The following is a 17,858-nucleotide window of genomic DNA, read 5'->3' on the forward strand; positions in this document are numbered from 1 at the left end:
ACCAGGAACTCCTCAGTGGGTCGTTACACCCCCAGCTCCTGAGGCTGGGGAGAACAGGGCTCAGGCTGCCCTGTCCCCAGGGCAGCTATCCCTGCTGCTATCCCCAGGGGAGGAGGCACTGCCAGCCCGGGAACAGCGGGGTGGACACAGGCAAGCGCCATAGCTGGGAGGGGCAGAGCTGCAGTAGGGTGGGGGCCCAGGCAGGGCAGCCCCTCTCCCTGGAGGCTCATGGCTGCATCTCTAGGACGGCAGGTCCCAGGGGTAGACGGTGCAGTGGGCGCTAGGTGCCCAGGGCTGGATGCACGGCCTGTCTGCATTCCCCACGTGGCGTCTTGTAGTCATGGGTGTTCGGTGCTCCAGAGTCTGCCTGTCTGAAGCTGAGGCCGCCTCCTGGTCACCCCGAGCCCCTCCTAGACCAGGCTGCAGCTGAGCAGGGACGTGAACCTGAGTGACACCACCTTGGGTCCAGGTTCCCTCTGTCTCTTCAGCCCCACCTGGATGCGGAGGCCGAGCTGCCGCCTGGGCAGACTTGCCTGACCCAGGGGAGGGGGCCAGGTGGCCCGAGCCCTCTTTCCTGGGTGCAGCAGGCACCACGTCCTCAGGCGCGTTGGCACGGGTTAACAGTGGGCGCCGGCAGGAGGGGCCGTGGGACCGGCAGCAGTGAGGGAGTTAACTGCAGCAGCTGCCTTCTTTCGGCAAGAAAAACTTCCCCTGGATGCTGTGCTGCTGGCCTCCCGCCAAGGACCAAGCAGGAGCTGAAAACTGGAAGCTGAGGCGTGAGCGACTCTGCCTCCAGAGTGAACGCTGGGGAGCGCAGCAGCCGCCAGCCGCCTGCTGTCTGTCCGCGCGCCCGCCTGTCTGTCTGCTGCCCGCTGTTTAGACCTGTCTGTCTGTCTACCCATCTGTGAGCCCATCTCTGTCTGACCATCCTTCACTTAGTGTCCTCTCTGTCCATCTGCTTGTCTGTCTCTGACTCCACTTGTCATCTTTCCAGTCATCTGTGGGTCCACCTGCATCTTCTTGTCCATCCATCTGTCCATCTGTCTGGCCGTCTGTCTGCCCACCGGCCTCCCCTCTGCCCCTGGCCGTGGAGCCATGGCCTGGGGCCATAGGACCATGGTCAGCCTGGCCTTGGTGGGGCTGGGACTGGCGCTGGCTGTCATCGTGCTGGCTGTGCTCCTCTCTCACCACCAGGCCCGCTGTGGCCCCCCAGCCTTTGCCCATGCTGCGGTGGCTGCTGACTCCAAGGTCTGCTCGGACATTGGACGGTGAGTTAGAGGCGGGAGGGTGGCCCTTGGCAGGAGACTTTGTAACCAGTGGTGAAGGAGTGGAGGGGGCGCACGTGTGTGTGTGTGCACGTGTGTGCACGTACGCTGGCCCCTGAGGCAGGGGCCGTGTGAGTTTGGGCTCTGGCACTGGCCAGACCTGGGTGCAAGGAGGCAGCCCCAGGGCCCTTGCACAGAACAGGTGGTGGGTGTGCCCACGGGGTGGACAGGGGCAATGGCAGGGAGGGCACGGTGGTACATGAGTCCGTTCCCAGCTCCAGGGCTCAGGGGGCCCATTTGCACACACACACTGGGGTCGGTCTGGCCGGCCTGCCCCACGGCCACTGCTGGCCCTTCAGCGAGGCCGTGTCAGTTGTCCAAGGCTGGGGTCTTCTCACAGGGGGTGGGCGAGGGGGTTCAGGGGCCCCCTATGTGGGTACCAGCCTGCTGGGGCACACCCAGTGCTGCCAGGGCCAGTCTCTGCAACCCCACCGGCCCAGGACCACATCTCAGGTCTCTTAGACCTGGGAAACCTGGTGCCCTCCCTCCTGTCCTCCCTCCCTGCGTCAGGGCCTGGGCGAGAGACGGTTGTGAGGGTGTGGTGGAGCGGGGCCACAGCTGGCATTTCCTGACCCTCGTCCAGGAAGCCCAGCCCCAGGGAGGCTTCCGCTGCTGCAGGCGGGAAACGTGGCGGGACCCCCAGCCCCCTGCCTCCCACTGGGCCCACAGAAGCCCAAACGAGCATCCCTTCCCTGCCGGCTAACAGGTCTGCTTCCCAGAGGTGTGTCCTGCAGGCTGCTGTGAGGATCCAAGCGCTCTGTAAACTGGGGGGACAGCCTTAAAGCGACAGGGTGTGGCTGGGCCTGGGCCAAGGCACCCCCTGGGCAAAGTGTGTTCCGAGCCCCCTTCCCAGCCTCACCGCTCCGGCAGGCTTTCTTTTTCTGTTTTTTCATTCATTCACCTTTTTACTCCTTCCTCCATCCGTCTGTCCATCCATTGTCCATCTGTCCCTGCTCCAATTGCTTGTACCACCCCTGCCCCCTCCTGATCTGGGCTCTCCTCAGGGCTTTCTGTCCCCTCTCTCGGGGCAGAGAATGGCAGCTCAGGGACAAGTGGGGACTGGCTGCTGCTTGGTCTCCCCAGGGGGCTCCCAGGGAGTGAGGCCACCTGCCGCCCTGGCTGGGCGCCTGCCTGCCCAGGAGGACATGCAGAGATGTGGCACCCACTGAAACCTGCAGCTACAAAGACACAAATGGGGCTGGAGGATCCCTGGTGGGCACATGGCCCGGGGAGTGGGGGCTGCTGCCACAGACCTCCCAGCGGGGTCTGGGCCCACTGTGTCTCCCCGAGTCTCTGTGCGGGGTCCCCATGGCATGCCCTGCTGGGTACGTGAGTCTCAGGGGTTGGGGTCTCTGCTCTGAGCTGCTCCCTCATCAACCCTCCCTCAGTGAGGCAGGAGGATGTGGTTTGTCCCCGGTGTTTGGGGACATACAACTCCCTCCGCTTCCTGTTTTAAGAAGGCAGGAGTGGGATGGAGCCTGGGGCCGCCCCAGCTGCTGCTGTGGAACAGGGATCTTTCAACCCTGGGACTCTGCTCGGGCTGGCAGGGGCTTCAGGAAGGTGCTTGGTGCTGTGTCCTCCTGGCCAAGATCCCTCCCTGCGGGGACCCCAGGCCACAAGGATGCAAGGTCTGCTGGGGCCACTTGCAGCCAAGGTTCCTTCCTCCCACCCATCCCCCTCTCTCCCCACCGAACGCCCCCTCCCCAGCAGGCCCTCCCAGAGCCGGGCCCCTACTCTGTGAGCACCAGGTTCTGTCCTTGGGATCGGGCCTTCTGCCGCAGTCAGCCCCTGCGTGCAGGGTCCTAGGGTTTACGTGCATGAGGACCCAGCAACGTGCCCAGGAAACACACAATAGGAGTGTGGCAACGGTGAGGTCCATCGTCTCCCAGTGTAATGTCCCTATTTTGATCCTTGTCTGAACACATAAATGTGTGTTTGCAAAAAAGGAGATTTTCTAAAACTATCTGTCATTTCTTCCACATTCATTAGCTAGTGTCCTGTAAAGATCCCCCCCCAACCCTGACATTCTTGAGTATTACTAGTGACTTGTGAATTCTTCTTCTTATTATTATCTTTAATTTTAGGGACAGGGTCTCGCTGTCACCCAGGCTGGAGTGTAGTGGCACAATCGTAGCTCACTGCAGTCTTGAACTCCTGGGCTCAAGTGATCCTCCTGCCTTAGCCTCCCGAGTAGCTGGCACTATGGGCTCACACCACCACGCCTGACTGATTCTTAAATTTTTTTGTAGAGACAGGGGTCTTGCTATGTTGTCCAGGCTGGTCCCAAACTCCTGACCTCAAGTGATCCTCCTGCTTCTGCCTCCCAAAGTGCTGTGATTACAGGTGTGAGCCACTGCTCCCAGCCTATTATTTTAACTCAATGTTATAATCCATCACCATTATTCTTTTTGATGCTCAAATTGTCACAGACGTGATCAGTGGGAGCCCCTTTAAGCCAGCAACTATGTTCTTCTACATGTCTTCACTGGTGTTGGAGAACTTTCTTGTCTGTTAGCATGGGATGTTCAGGATCAACTCAAACATTCCCTTAACCAGATCAGAAATCGGGAATTGGTGAGAAGGTATTTTAGGAACTAAGATCTGGATTCTGGGAGTGCTTATTCCGACTGGGATGCCCTCACTTCCAGGTTGCTTCTGTTCACAGAGCCAGAAAAAGCATATTTATAAAGTAAAAAAAAAAACAACAAAAAAACTAACGTGAGTCCAGACTGATAGCTCCAGTTCAAATCCACCATGGCAGGGATCTTCCTGGCCTTCCCTCCCTTCATTCAGTCACCCTGGTCACCCCCGTGAAAGCCCGAGTCCGAGAATATTCACACATTGACTTTCTTGCTCCATCCCAAAATACTCGCGAAATGGTTGCAGGATTACTTCAGCCACAGCACCACGACAGGTAACAGATCTGCTAGGTAAAATTCAAGATGTCTTTGCAGGGTTTTGGTGTTGCTGTTCTTAGCGTATATACCAAGGAGATGTACAGTTAATTAAATTATTTTTCTCTATGGTCGTGCTATCAGTTCAACATATTATTAGCCTAACTCTTTAGGGTTTTCTTTTTTCGTCCTTTTTGTTTTAATTTCATTTTTGAATAAAATGTCAAAAGTATATAAAAAGGTACACTCAGAGGTCTTAGTCCCATTCGTATTACCTTTCCCATTTCCTATTTGCTCTTCTAGAGGGAACCACTGACATTTGTTTCTGATTTATTTTTCCTGTGTTTTCTTTTTTTCAAGAAGAAAAAAAATGGCTCATATCTGTAATCCCAGCACTTTGGGGGACCGAGGCAGAAGGATCGCTTGAAGTCAGGAGTTCAAGACAAGCCTGAGCAAGAGCCAGACCACATCTCTAGAAAAAATAGAAAAATTAGCCAGGCGTGGGGGCACGCACCTGTAGTCCCAGCTACTCGGGAGGCTGAGGCAGGAGGATCTCTTGAGTCCAGGAGTTTGAGGCTGCTGTGAGCTATGATTGTGCCACTGCACTCCAGCTTGGGTGACAAAACAAGACCCTGTATTTCTTGGAAAAAAAAAAAATAGAGTAGACTATTTTAGAGAGTACAACATGCATCCTTCATTTATCAAAGTCTAACATCAGTTAGTACTTTTATCCTCTTCCTAAATAAAACTTTGGAACTAACTAAATTTACCCTGTAATGACTTGTATGTTATTGTTTCTGTGTATTTTAAATGTGTGAGTGCATGTGTGCATATATGTGTCTGTGTGTATTTAGTGTCCCTTAGACGTATGTATGTTGCTAGTGCAGAGCTACGTAAAAGGAAAGAGAGTTGTATAACGAGGGCTTATGTATCTTTCATCCAACTCCAACGACAATCTTACAGCCACACTAATTTCACGTGTATTCTCTTCTGCTCCCCCTGCCCCATATTATTTCAATGTAAATCCCAGATATATAATTTACCCATAAGTATTTCAGTATGTTTCATTTATTTTTAAACCCCAGAAGATAGGATCATTTTCTATATTGCTATAATTTTATACCCATAACATTCATTTAGATTTACCCACACATTTACCTCTTCTGTTGCTCTTTATTTATAAAAATATCTTCATTCCACTTTCACCGTTGCAGGATATTGTTGGTGGGCGAAGGAGTCTAGGCTGGCAGATGTTTTCTTTCCTCATTCTGAAAACATCGTTCCCTCGTGTCCGGCTTTCCTTGTCTCTGCTGAGAAGCCAGCCCTCAGTCCGCTTTGGCCCCTTTGAAGGCAATCTGTGTTTTTTCCTTTTGAAAAGTTTTATCTTTGGCTTTGCGTAGTTTTACGTTGATGTGTTAAGGTGGCTCTTTAGAAAATTCTCGGTTTTATCTCTTCCGGCGTTGCTTCTTCTCCATCTCTCTCTTCTGTCCTCCTGGGACCCGGATTTCACGTGACTCACACTTTTCACAGTGTCCCCTGTGTCTCTCAATCTGTTTCCTGCATGTTCTGTCCTTTTTTCTTGTCTGTACTTCAATTTGGATATTTTGTACCAAACTACCTGCCCGTTCACTAATCTTTTTCATTTTTCGTGTTTGTGTCTAATCTGCTGTTAATCTGCTATTAGAATTGGGCTCCTAATTCCATTTTTTTAATAGTTGCCAGTTCTCTGATTAAATTCTTAATCTCACCTTTATATCATTGAATACAGTTAAAGTCTGGGGTCTGAAACTTTCACACTCCGGAGATCCTATGGCTCCTTTTAAAGTTGTCCCTGCTTTCTCTTGGGCTTTGTTCCTACTGTCTCATTTCCTTGTTGGCTTGGTGGTTTTAATTTTGTGCTGGAGGGCATGTATAAAAATTGTATAATATTCCAGGATGTGCACGTCGGGAGGGAAAAAAGAAAAAGAGAAAAGAAAAAAAATTGTATAATAATTTTTAGAAATAATTTTGAGGCTAGGATTTTGAAATTCTGGGATCTCTTTCACCAGTTTGAGTGACAGATGATTTGCAGCTGGGTCCCAGTGCTCATGAGGGCTGCTCTGTTTCTGGCTGTCACTCCTGGAGTGAGGACCCCACCCCTCAAGTATGGAGTGTTATAGCATTCCCCTCCCCCAGCCACCCAAGGATGTCAAAAGCACTGCTTTAGCCAGGCGTGGTGGCTCACACCTGTAGTCCCAGCTACTCAAGAGGTGGAGCGGGGAGGATCGCTGGAGGAGGAGTTGGAGACCAGCCTGGGCAACATAGCAAGACCCTATCTCTTTAAAAAAATGTTTAAAAGTGCACTGCTCTGCCTCTCAGCCCCCTCTTCCAGGATTGACAGTCACCTTGAGGGAAAAGCCGCTCTAAATACCAGCCCCGCCTCTCTCCAGCCCTGTAATTCACTGCCTCTGATGCCTTTGAACAAATATTTTCTATGCTCCTGGCTTTTTTAGTTCTCTGTGGGAAGTTTGGCCTGAATTATAGTCTCCCAATACTAGGGAGTCTGATTTACATTTAACATGTTATTTTGCTAAAATGTAAGAGAAAAAGGCAGCCACAGGGGCCAGGTAGGAGAGGCTGCTGGCTTGGGCCAGGATGGGGTGGTGGAGGTACAACCAGCCGGATTCGCCAGTGGGTTGGGATGTGGGGAGAGAAGGAAGTGACCAGCCAGGGATGACTTCAGGGTTTATGTGCCGGGTGAAAGGGTGAATGGGTGTGTCATTTTCTAAGAGTGAGGACAAGGAGAGGGGCCATTTGGGGGGCAAGGGTAGGAGGAAAATCGAAAGTGCACTTTAGGTCGTAGGAAGTGCTTCTCAGACACCCAGGGGAGGTATCTGTGCACAGCTGGGTGTGCGCGTCTGGAGTGCAGGGGAGGGGACTGGCCCGGAGATAAAACTTGGGATCGTGAGCACAGAGGCTGCATTGTATGCCATGAGTTTGGACGAGCTCACCCAGGACCCAGGACTGAGCCCTGCCAGCAGGAGGCCAGGGAGACAGCGCCTGGGGAAGGGGGTCCTAGAAGCCGCCTACAAAAAGGAAGGGCTTCCAGGACCGGAGTGGCTGGCAGAGCTGGAGCCCGCTGAGCCGGCAGGAGGGCAGCCAGTGAGTTGGGGAAGCGCAGGCACGCTCCATTTAGTAAGGAGACCTTTGTCTAGGGTGGGAATTGGAAGGGATTTTTCCCTCCAGTTTGTCGTTTGGCTTTGTTGATAGTGTCTTAATCTCATTAAAGATTAGTTCTTCTGCCTGGCTGGAGCAGTCTTGTTTCTTTCATGCCTCTGGCTTCGTGCTCTCTGTCCCATTCCGAGGTTCCGTGTGCCCACGTGTGAGCCCAGAGCAGGGACACAAGGCTCAGGGGCTGGGCAGCGCTGGAGTCCCAGACGGGCTGGCCCAGTCAGGCCATAGGTACCTGATGGGATCAGGGCAGGGGACCCAGGGCCACTCCCTCTTTGGGCCTTGGTGTCCCCTCTGTAAATGCCGGCTTCTCGAGGTGCTGGCGAGCATTCCTGGATGTGTGGGAGGAGGCCGCCCTCGGTGAGCTGTGCAGGGCTGTGCCCCAGGGACGGGGTCCTCAGGACACAGGCCGGTCTGACCTGCACCTCGGAGCTGAAGGGCTTCTCCCTTGCTGCCCGTGGGCAGATGGGAGGCTGAGGACAGAGAGCGTCGTGCCCTGGTGGCAGGGCAGGATCCTGGGGTCGCCTCCCAGAGGGCAGCCTTGAAGGGGTTGGGGCCAGCGTGTCTCTGGTGAGATGGCGAGTGGCGTCCTAGGGTGGGCTCCGGGACCAGTGGGAGGGACCGAGGGGTGGCCTAGGCCTGGATCTGCCTGTGGCAAACGAGTGGGTGCTGCTGGGAGCACCTAGGGAATAATGGCAGCAGAAGGACTTTGCAAACTGAGAAGTACCTTGAATATGGCAAAGGTCGGTGTAAATGGCATTGCATTTTGCAATCTGTAGAGTGCTGTGGACCTGCGAGCGGCTGGATTTGAAGGGGCAGCCTGGTGTGTTCTCTGCCCCAACCTGGGTTTGGTGGCAACAGATGGGCTGCCTGCCTGTCACCATTCCCCAGTGAGTGCCAGGTGGGGAGGCTGGGGGAGGGGAGCCCCGCCGCTGACTCTGAGTCACATCCCCTAGAGCCATCCTCCAGCGGCAGGGCTCACCTGTGGACGCCACCATAGCAGCTCTGGTCTGCACTGGCATCGTCAACCCTCAGAGCATGGGCCTTGGCGGAGGGGTCATCTTTACCATCTACAATGCAACAACAGGTAGGCCCCCATGTGACCCCCACAGGGACGATGAGCTTGTCCACACCACGGGGCAATCACTGCCCGAGCCCCTTCCTGGTGCTCCGGGGCGTCCCCACCTGCCCCCTTCAACTTGGTTGTGCAAAGCCTGGTGTCTGGTCCTGTCCCAACTATTAGCACAGGAGCCATCTCATGATGCAGAGAGGGAAACTGAGGCCTAGAGTAGGCTGGGGCTGTCTGAGGGGACCATGACCTCTTGATTGCCCTGCCCCGACCCCAGGGAAGGTGGACATCATCAACGCCCGGGAGACAGTGCCGTCCAGATCCCCACCTGGCCTGCTGGGCCAGTGCGCCACAGCCCAGCCACTGGGCACAGGTAAGGCCGAGGAGGGGATCCCGCTCTCAGCCCACCAGGCCACTGGGGCTGACCAGAACACCCCTCTGAAGGGGCAGTGTGCCTCCTGGACAGGCTGGGACACCCTGGCACTACGGGCTGGGAGCCCGTGGGCAGTCCCCACGCACTGGGGCTGGGAAGGTCCTCCTGGGGGAGCGGCCCTCTGGGAGGGGGATCCGGGGAGAGGGCCAGGCTGGGCAATGCCCCAAGGGCTCAGTGGACACGGTAGGTGGGACGAGGTGGGGCAGGGCTCCGAGCCAGTTTGCGCAGGGCTGGGGGGAGCCAGGGAGGTTGAACAGGGAGGGACGCGGTTGACGTGGGCTCCAAAAAGTTTATTCTGGCTGCCATGGCAGGGAGGCCACATGTGGGGCGACGGGGAACCCCTGGGCAGGACTGGCAGCCACAGGGCTCAGGACGGGGTGTGCTGTGCAGGGACCCAGTGGATTGGGGTGCCCGGGGAGCTCCGCGGCTACGCCGAGGCCCACCGCCGCCACGGCCGCCTGCCCTGGGCACAGCTGTTCCAGCCCACCATCGCACTGCTCCGAGGGGGCCACCGCGTGCCCCCCGTCCTCAGCCAGTTCCTGAACCACAGCTTCCTGCGGCCTGCCCTGCAAGTGTCCAGCCTGAGGTGAACCCTACACGGTGGCTCCCCTCGGCTCCTGGGCTCAAGGCCAGGTCCTGTCTGAGCCCAGCCTGCACCCAGCTCCGCCTCGGTCTCTCCTCGCACTGGGGGATTGACCCTCAGGCGTGCGGGGGGCCCTACGGCTGGGGTGGCCAGTGCTTCTCTGTTTCAGTTCACGACCTTTGGGCTCCACGTGGCAGAACCTAACTCCGAGGGGCTTAGGCCGGCGAGGGGCGGGGCGGGGCGGGGCGGGGACTTTATTGTCGGAGTGATAGGACTCCAGGGGTGTGGACTGGGGCTCTGCCACCCGAACTCGGGCCCTGGCCTCCCCCTCACTATGGCATGGCAGGAGGGTTTCTGCTGCCCTCTTGCCCACCCGACCGCCAGCCCACTGGCAGGTTCTTCCAGGGGTGTGGAGGGGACAGGCCCCGAGTGAACACCAACCCCACTGGGGAATGTGCCCTCCCTGGGCCAGGGCTGTGAGCGGGGTGGGTGGTGTTACCTCCACCCTCTCCTGGAGAATCTGTCCCCCTGCTGTTCACCCCAGCACCTCAGGACCCCAGGCCAGGGCTGTCCCCTCATAGGGACCTGAGGACCGCACAAGATCCCTGGCAGGAGTGTGGCTGCCCCTGGGACCTGGTCCCACACTGAGGCTGCGCGCACGCCCCCCCAGGCAGCTCTTCTTCAACGGGACAGAACCGCTGAGGCCTCAGGACCCACTCCCGTGGCCTGCGCTGGCCACCACCCTGGAGACGGTGGCCATGGAGGGTGCGGAGGCCTTCTACACAGGCAGGCTGGGCCGCATGCTGGTGGAGGACGCTGCCCAGGAAGGTCAGCCTCGCCCAGGTCCTGTGCCGGCAGCCCTGGGCAGGCCCCTCTCCAGCTTCTGCCTCTGGGACCCCTGTGATCAAGCACTCCGAGAAGCAGAGGCCCCCAGAGTTCGGACAGCAGAGGGGAGTCCCCCACAGCCAAGCGGGCCTGGGCATCCAGCTCCCGCTCCCACCCTCCCGTACTCTCCCCAGCCCGCCAGCCTCCGGCCTCTGTCCACCCCCAATGCCTGGCTCCAAGGGCCCAGCCCTGGGGCCACTGTGCGCAGACTCACCGTCACCCTCCGGGTCTATGAGGCTAGGGGACGAGGGGAACCCCATCGTGTGACCGAGGGCCAGCGGCTAACCTTCTCCACCTCGGTTTCCCCATCTGTACATGGAGTCCTCCCTGTCTCACCCCAGGGAGCATTCTGACCCTGCGGGACCTGGCCGAGTTCCAGCCTGAAGTGGTGGACGCGCTGCAGGTGCCCGTGGGGGACTACACGCTGTACTCGCCGCCGCCGCCTGCAGGGGGCGCCATTCTCGGCTTCGTCCTCAACGTGCTGAGAGGTAAGGCCGCCGGGCCCCCACCCAGAACCTGCCCCTCTGGGAGCCCCAACTCCAAGCCCAGGCACAGCCATAGGTGGCCCCTGCCTTTTCCAGCCCAGCTTCCTCCATGAGCTGGGCTGATGGGAGCACGATGCCGAAGGCGGGGCGGTGGGAACGCCCCCAGGGTGGCGTGTTTTAGAGCTGGCCTCTGCTTCAGTCCACACTCGGGGCTTTGCTGAAGGGTCTGACCTCATTCACCTAGAATCCTGCTCCCCAGCTAGGTGACCCAGTCCCAGGGCACAGGAGCAGGTGGGCTCTGCAGGGGGTCAGGGGTGTGTACCCAGGATTAGGCCCAGCCCAGCCTATGGCAGCCTGCAGGGGGGTCCTGGCAGTGCCCGGGCCTGGGACTGCCCAAGGCTAGCTTAGTATTAGTGTCGTGTGGGTGCTGTAACAAACAACCACAAACTTGGTGACTTAAAATAACAGAAAGAAATTTATTCTTGCCGGGCACAGTGGCTCACACCTGTAATCCTAGCACTCTGGGAGGCTAAGGCGGGGGAATCCCTTGAGGCCAGGAGTTCGAGACCAGCCTGAGCAAGAACAAGACCCCCGTCTCTACTAAAAATAAGAAAAATTAATCAGGCGTGATGGCCCATGCTTGTAGTCCCAGCTACTTGGGAGACTGAGGCAGGGGGATTGATTGAGCCCAGGAGTTTGAGGTTGCTGTGAGCTATGATGACACCACTGCACTCCAGCCTGGGTGACAGAGGGACACCCTGTTTCAAAAAAAAAAACAAACAAACAAAGAAATTTATTCTATCACAGTTCTGGAGGCCAGAAGTCCAATATCAAAGTGTTCACAGGGTCACATTCCCTCCAAGGGCTCTAAGGGAGAACCGGTTTTCTGTCTTGTCAACCTACATAACAAACAAATGAGGCTCTCTAAAAGAAAATGAAGTTTATTCAGGAACAGGCGTTGTAGTGGGAATATATATGCCATAGTAAATGGTGTGCGTGTATATTCAGGGAGGTAAAGGAAAATGAAGATTTTTGAAAGGAAAAAGTGAGGAGGGTTACATAATCATTTTGAGATAATTATTCTTTTTTTTTTTTTTTTTGAGACAGAGTCTCATCCTGTTGCCCGGGCTAGAGTGCTGTGGCGTCATCCTAGCTCACAGCAACCTCGAACTCCTGGGCTCAAGCGATCCTCCTGCCTCAGCCTCCCCAGTAGCTGAGACTACAGGCATGTGCTACCATGTCCGGCTAATTTTTTCTATATATTTTTAGTTGTCCAGCTAATTTCTTTCTATTTTTAGTAGAGATGGGGTCTTGCACTTGCTCAGGCTGGTCTTGAACTCCTGAGCTCAAATGATCCTCCCACCTTGGCCTCCCAGAGTGCTAGGATTACAGGCGTGAGCCTCCGTGCCCGGCCTGAGATAATTATTCTTGACTACGAAGCTGAATCGCAGTCTGAGGGTGGACGGGCAGTGTCTGGGCAGATGTCCTTGGAGAAGCATGCTTTGTGTAGGGTTGTGGTTTCTGCAGTCTCTCGTGAAGGCTTTGTGGGCAGGAATACGAATGTGAGAACCCTGCCTTCGCGCCTTCCCTGGCCCTATTTGTCAGGGTTTTTAAAAACAAAAGCGACTCCATTCTGATCCTGACCATTTTCACAGCCTCATCCAGCGGTGGGGGGCTGCCGGTGTTCCTTGCCTTGTGGGTGCATCACTGCAGTCTCTGCCTCTCTGTTCACACTGCCTCCTCCTCTCCTCTGCATGTCTGCCCTGTGAGGACACGGGTGGTCGCATTTAGGGCCCCCTCGAATAATCTATCCCTCTCAAATCCCTAACATACTTTGCCATTTAAGGTAATATTTGCTCTTGTGCCGTATAAAGTCATATTCTTAGGCTCTGAGCATTAGGCATCAGGATGTGGATGAATCTTTTCGGGGAGCCAACATTCAACCCCCGACACGGTGAGCCCCATCTGTGCCCTGCCTCCTCCCCAGGGTTCAACTTCTCGGCAGAGTCGGTGGCCAGCCCCGAGGGAAGCGTGAACATGTACCACCACCTCGTGGAGACGCTCAAGTTTGCCGAGGGGCAGAGGTGGCGGCTGTGGGACCCTCGCAGCCACCCAGAGGTCCAGGTGAGGTTGCCTGAGGCTGGTGGGCACCCTCTTTCCTGCTCCGGGACTTGGCAGGAAGGGAGGGTCAGGCCTGGCAGGGGGGCGGTTGGAGAGATTTGAACGTGGTTCTTGGCCAGGTCAGACAGGCGGTGGCCCAGGGCAGGGCCAGAAGGGACCCTGGGGTGGCAGGTATGGGGCAGGTGCAGCGGTGGCACCATTTCTCAAAGGGCCTAGAGACGGGTCTGGGCCTATCCTGGGCTTGAGGGAGGCCTCTCTGGCCACTAGGTAGAGGGCAGACTGGAGAGGGCCCCCCAAGGATCCCACTTGGCCCCTCACTGCCCCTGCCCGCTGCCTGCCCATCCCAGAACGCCTCCCGAGACCTGCTGGGAGAGGCTTTTGCACAGCACATCCGCCAGCAGATCGATGGCCGTGGGGACCACCAGCCCAGCCACTACCACCTGGCCGGGCCCTGGGGCCACAGGATGGGCACAGCCCACGTGTCTGTGCTGGCGGAGGACGGCAGTGCCGTGGCAGCCACCAGCACCATCAACACACCGTGCGTGGGGCCCGGGGCAGGCAGGCAGCCCCTCAGCTCTGCTCCCTGCACCCCCCGGCACCACCAGCATGGCCGACCACCCAGGGCTCCCCCGCTCACCCTGCAGGGCAGCACCTTGCTTTTGCCTCTTCCCGTCCTGCACCCTTGACATCTCTGGCTGAAAAGCTACTGCCGGGGTAGCCCCGAGCCAGGACTAACTTGGGCGTGGGCCTGACTCAGAAAGGCATCCTGGTGGGGGTGCAGATGGATCTTTGGGGACCCCTGCTGGGTGGTGCCAGGGAGAGAACAGTAGCTCCAGCATGGTGGAGGGCATGTGTGAGGTGAGGGGGTCCTGCAAGGGTGGCCCCAGCCCCGGCTCTGCCCACCTGGCTGCAGCTTTGGAGCGATGGTGTACTCACCGCAGACAGGCATCCTCCTCAACAACGAGCTCCTTGACTTATGCTGGAGACACCGCCCAGGCTCCAGCGTCACCCCCCAACCCGGTGAGAGTGGGGGCTCCCACCCAGGTTCCACAGGGGCCCTGCCGGGGACTGGAAGGAAGGTGGCCTGGCCAGGCACTGCATGCCAACCCCCGGATGGGCCACCCCACTTGCTGAGCCACTGTGCAGTCAGTGGTGAAAGGAGACAGGGTGGGTGTTGGCCCAGAAGTAAGGCTGCAGGTGGCATCTGTCTGGCCCCAGTTCCAGGTGAACGGCCCCCATCGTCCATGGTTCCCTCCATCTTGATCAATGAAGCCCAGGGGTCGAAGCTGGTGATTGGTGGGGCTGGCGGGGAGCTCATCATCTCTGCCGTGGCCCAGGTGAGCCTGGGGCTTCCTGGCTAGAGTGTCCCCTCTCTGGGCAACTCTCCTTGGGGTGGGGGTGTGAGGGCTGGTGTAGGGTAGTTGGTACCCCCACATTCCCTGGACCCCCAATCTCTCCCCCAGGCCATCATGAACAAACTGTGGCTTGGCTTTGACCTGAGAGCGGCCATTGCAGCCCCCATCCTGCACGTCGACAGCGAGGGCCATGTGTCGTACGAGCCAAACTTCAGCCAGGTGAGGCTGAAGTCCAAGCCATCGCTAGGTGGTGGTAGCCCCCACTAAGTCCGTGCTGTTCAAAGGCCCTTCGGAGGAACTCAGTTATGGAGTGTCTTAGGCCAGGCTCACTTCAGCTTTGGGGGCCACAGGAGTTGAAGCCCTCAATGGGGGAGCCAGTCAGTGGCTTCCAGGGCAGAAAGCAGGGCGTTGTCTACATTTCTCCTGCACTGAGGACCTCGGCACCTTGGTCCCTGGTCTGTTTGCACCATTTTTTGGAAGGTAGTCTTCCTGGCTGTGGCCTCTCAGGCTCTCCCTCACGGTGATTTGTTTCCTTGTGTGATTTTGCAACTTCCATTTGCGAGTTTATTCATAACAGAGGTTGTTTTTCCTGTGGGAGTCTGCAGAGTGATTTTATTCTGGGGCGTTGGGGGATGGGTTGGTGTTGGTTCTTACAAACATTTTTTGGTTTCCCCACAAAAGCCCACAGCGCAGGAGCTGAGTTCTCTTGGCTGACTCCCCTCCCTCCCCAGACAGGTGGTCAGCTTCCTCAGAGCTTCTCTGGCCTGGTGGGTGTCTTTGTTAGAATCTACTTAAAAGACTGACAGTTTTTGAAGGCTCCAAACTTTACACCCGAGGTCAGTTCAACTAGCTGGGGTTCAAGATCCTCAAAGCGCCTTTTCTGTTATGAGCGTCTCTCGGTCTCAAGGCCGCCTTCCATGGCCCTTGCAACTCTGAGGACCATAGATTGGGGACCTTTCGTCCAAAGGGGGCTTAGTTGCTGAGAACTTTAGCCTGTTAGACAAACTCTTGGAGTCTGAGGCCCTCTCTCCCTTTTCAGGGTCCTTCCAGTGGCAGGGTGTCCCTCTCGGTGTCCTCGGGTTCCAGGGATCTTGTATCTGGAGGTTCTCAGGATCCGGGCACATCCTCTTACCCCTTCCTCCTCAGCCCTCGTCTGAAGGCCCTTACTTGGCAAACATCAATTCTCAGGACCTGGTGCTCTGAGGACCTTACTCAGACTCTGAGAATTTGGGAGATGACAGTCTAGTGACCGAATCCCACGAACCCAATGTCCTCAGCTCCCTTGGGGAGTCAGAGTGTCAACTGTGCAGGTCTAGGGCTTTCCAGGGAGAAAACCCTAAACTCTGGGTTGGAGACCTTGAGTCTCCAAGGACCTTTGCAGCTAAGGCCCAGGGACTGGGGCAGGGAGGCTCTTTGATCCTCAGAGTCTTGGAGTTGGGCCACTAGACTCCAAGGAATGCAGTCTCTGAGGACCGAAAGGCCAGCTCTGGCCTCAGCAGTGAGGATCTTGGCCTTCAAGTCTAAGGACGTGTGATGAGTATGTCAGGCACAGAGAAACTTATATAGCCAAGAGGACAGGGCTCCGAAGACCTCACCCTGCAGCAGCTCGGGTAGTGTGGTATCACCTGATGACACAGAGGTCCTGGTCCCAGGGACTGCAATTGGTACCTAGGAGTCTCTGGAATCTTAGGCCCGGAGGGGCAAGGTTCTCAGCCCATTAGTCCAAAATGGTATGGAGAAACATGTGGCCCATGTGCCAGGGTTCTTGTCCCTATGGAGCAGTAGTGTGGGGACTATAACCCCGGGGCCAGGTACTTAGTGTCTTAGAAACCAACACTGCAGGGCTAAGGGCCCGCCTTGGTCTCTAAGCTTCTCAAAGTCCACAGATTCGGGGTCTGGGGCCTGAGCCTGTAGGCCCTGTGCCCTGCACAGCTCCCACTCTGGGATGACCGCTGCCTCCAGCCGGAGGTTGAACTTCCTTGGATTTGTGGGTGTTCAGAGTGAACGAGACCTGCAGCTTCCGGTCCTTCTCTAGCCGAAACCTCCAGTTTGGCCCTAAACTTGCTAGGTGTCAGGCCCTGAGGGGTTTGGTCACTGTGTTCCTGGGTGTCCGAGGTCCTGAGTCTTCTCATCTGTGTGTTGAGATCGTGGGTCTTGTGTGGTCCAGCAGAGCTCCTGTCATCGGGCCTGGATACCTGGCACCGGCTGTTCGTGCTCAGTGTCCTGGGGTCCTGGGTAGGGAGACCCCGGGCAGGGAGAGGGACCTTGAGTTGGGCAGTTGTGAATGTAGGGGTGACTCAGGGCTCTGAAGGCCCCAGCATCAGCCTTCTGGAAGGCTTTGCTTTCAAGGTCCCCAAAGTCGGAGGCCTCTCGGTCTAATTCTCCAGGAGCCACTCGGACTCACATTTGTGTGCTCAGGACCTGGCGTGCTCCATCAAGGACAGAAAGGAACTTGCATCTGGACACCCTTGTGGCCCTAGGGACGTCCTCCCTGCACGTTCTGGTGGGTTTTCCGTTTCCTGCCCAGGCCCCTCGCCTTCATGAACCTGCCTCTCTCTTCCCCAGGAGGTGCAGAGGGGGCTCAGAGGCCGTGGCCAGAGCCAGGCCCTGAGGCCCCACTTCCTGAACGTGGTGCAGGCCGTGTCCCGGGAGGGCGCCTGCGTCTACGCTGCATCGGACGTGAGGAAGCATGGGGAGGCCACGGGCTACTGAAGAGACTGCTCTGCCCAGATCTGGGACCTGGCCAGCAGTTAGCCCTGCACCCAGGCGGGATGTGGCCAGGGGACCAAGCACTCTGGTAGTATCTGTACCGCTGGCTGGGGTCCAGCTGGGACTGGAAGAGGTGGGGATCAGCCTCGAAGATGGACAACGATGGGGGCTGGGCCTCACACTCTACCCCCTCCCTGGGCCCCTTGTGGCCCTGTCCACCCACCCCTGTCCCTCCACAGGCCTCTGGCCGGGTCACTCGCCCACCCTCCCTACATGTAGATCCCCCAGTCCAAGATTAAAGAGGAAGCCACACCATGGCCTGATTCAGCAGTTCTGAGTGCGGCAGGGGACCCTCAGATAGTGCTCAGTGGGGCGCAGGTGCCAAGCTCCACAACGTACCACCACGGAGGCAGGGAAACCGAGGCCTGCAGATGGGCCAGGCCTCGCCCTGGCCACCTGTGGACAGAGGCAAGCACCCCTCACACTCTGTTCTGGCCATGGCACTGCCGAGGCTCAGCCGTGTGGCCAGCCCGGGGCCTGTGTGTTGGTGGGAAGGCAGGGGTGTGGCCTGGGACACCTGTCCCTGCCTCCTGGGGGGCCTTGGCTGAGGGCCATCTCTGGACCTTGTCACCTGTGCCAGGAAAAGGTTGGACGAAGCAAGACCCAAGAACCCTTTCTCCTGCCCCAACACCTCCTGTTCCCAAGACCAGGGTGTGTCACGCTGGGTGCTGTCAACAGTTGGGATGAAATGATTCTCTGTGGTGGGGGCTTGTCCGCACACATAGGGTG

The 17,858-nt window shown here is 57.3% G+C and overlaps 1 protein-coding gene across 2 annotated transcripts; it reads left to right on the forward strand.

Moving 5' to 3' along the window:
- Positions 1-520: 520 nt before the first annotated feature.
- On the forward strand, positions 521-17,371 carry GGT5 (gamma-glutamyltransferase 5). Of its 2 annotated transcripts, none has more exons than XM_012661004.1 (12): positions 521-1,268; positions 8,386-8,516; positions 8,776-8,871; positions 9,322-9,517; positions 10,185-10,342; positions 10,741-10,887; positions 12,872-13,008; positions 13,353-13,543; positions 13,919-14,025; positions 14,224-14,342; positions 14,469-14,579; positions 16,926-17,371. In XM_012661004.1, exons 1-12 carry the CDS (start codon positions 1,096-1,098, stop codon positions 17,070-17,072), a joined length of 1,713 nt encoding a protein of 570 aa, XP_012516458.1. In that variant the 5' UTR covers positions 521-1,095; the 3' UTR covers positions 17,073-17,371. The 2 variants fall into 2 exon arrangements, with proteins under 2 accessions (XP_012516458.1, XP_012516459.1); XM_012661005.1 differs by having other exon boundaries at positions 14,278-14,342.
- The last annotated feature ends 487 nt before the right edge of the window (positions 17,372-17,858 follow it).

The sequence above is a fragment of the Propithecus coquereli genome, unplaced genomic scaffold (genome assembly GCF_000956105.1).
Source record: "Propithecus coquereli isolate 6110/MARCELLA unplaced genomic scaffold, Pcoq_1.0 Scaffold698, whole genome shotgun sequence".
Lineage (NCBI taxonomy): Eukaryota > Metazoa > Chordata > Mammalia > Primates > Indriidae > Propithecus > Propithecus coquereli.

Bases quoted from the DNA above. Each gene is read 5' to 3' on its own strand.
- GGT5 (XM_012661004.1), top strand. From the start codon at position 1,096: ATGGCCTGGGGCCATAGGACCATGGTCAGCCTGGCCTTGGTGGGGCTG. The intron at 9,518-10,184 runs GTGAACCCTACA...ACGCCCCCCCAG, and splicing joins CTGCAAGTGTCCAGCCTGAG to GCAGCTCTTCTTCAACGGGA. The intron at 10,888-12,871 runs GTAAGGCCGCCG...CCTCCTCCCCAG, and splicing joins CGTCCTCAACGTGCTGAGAG to GGTTCAACTTCTCGGCAGAG.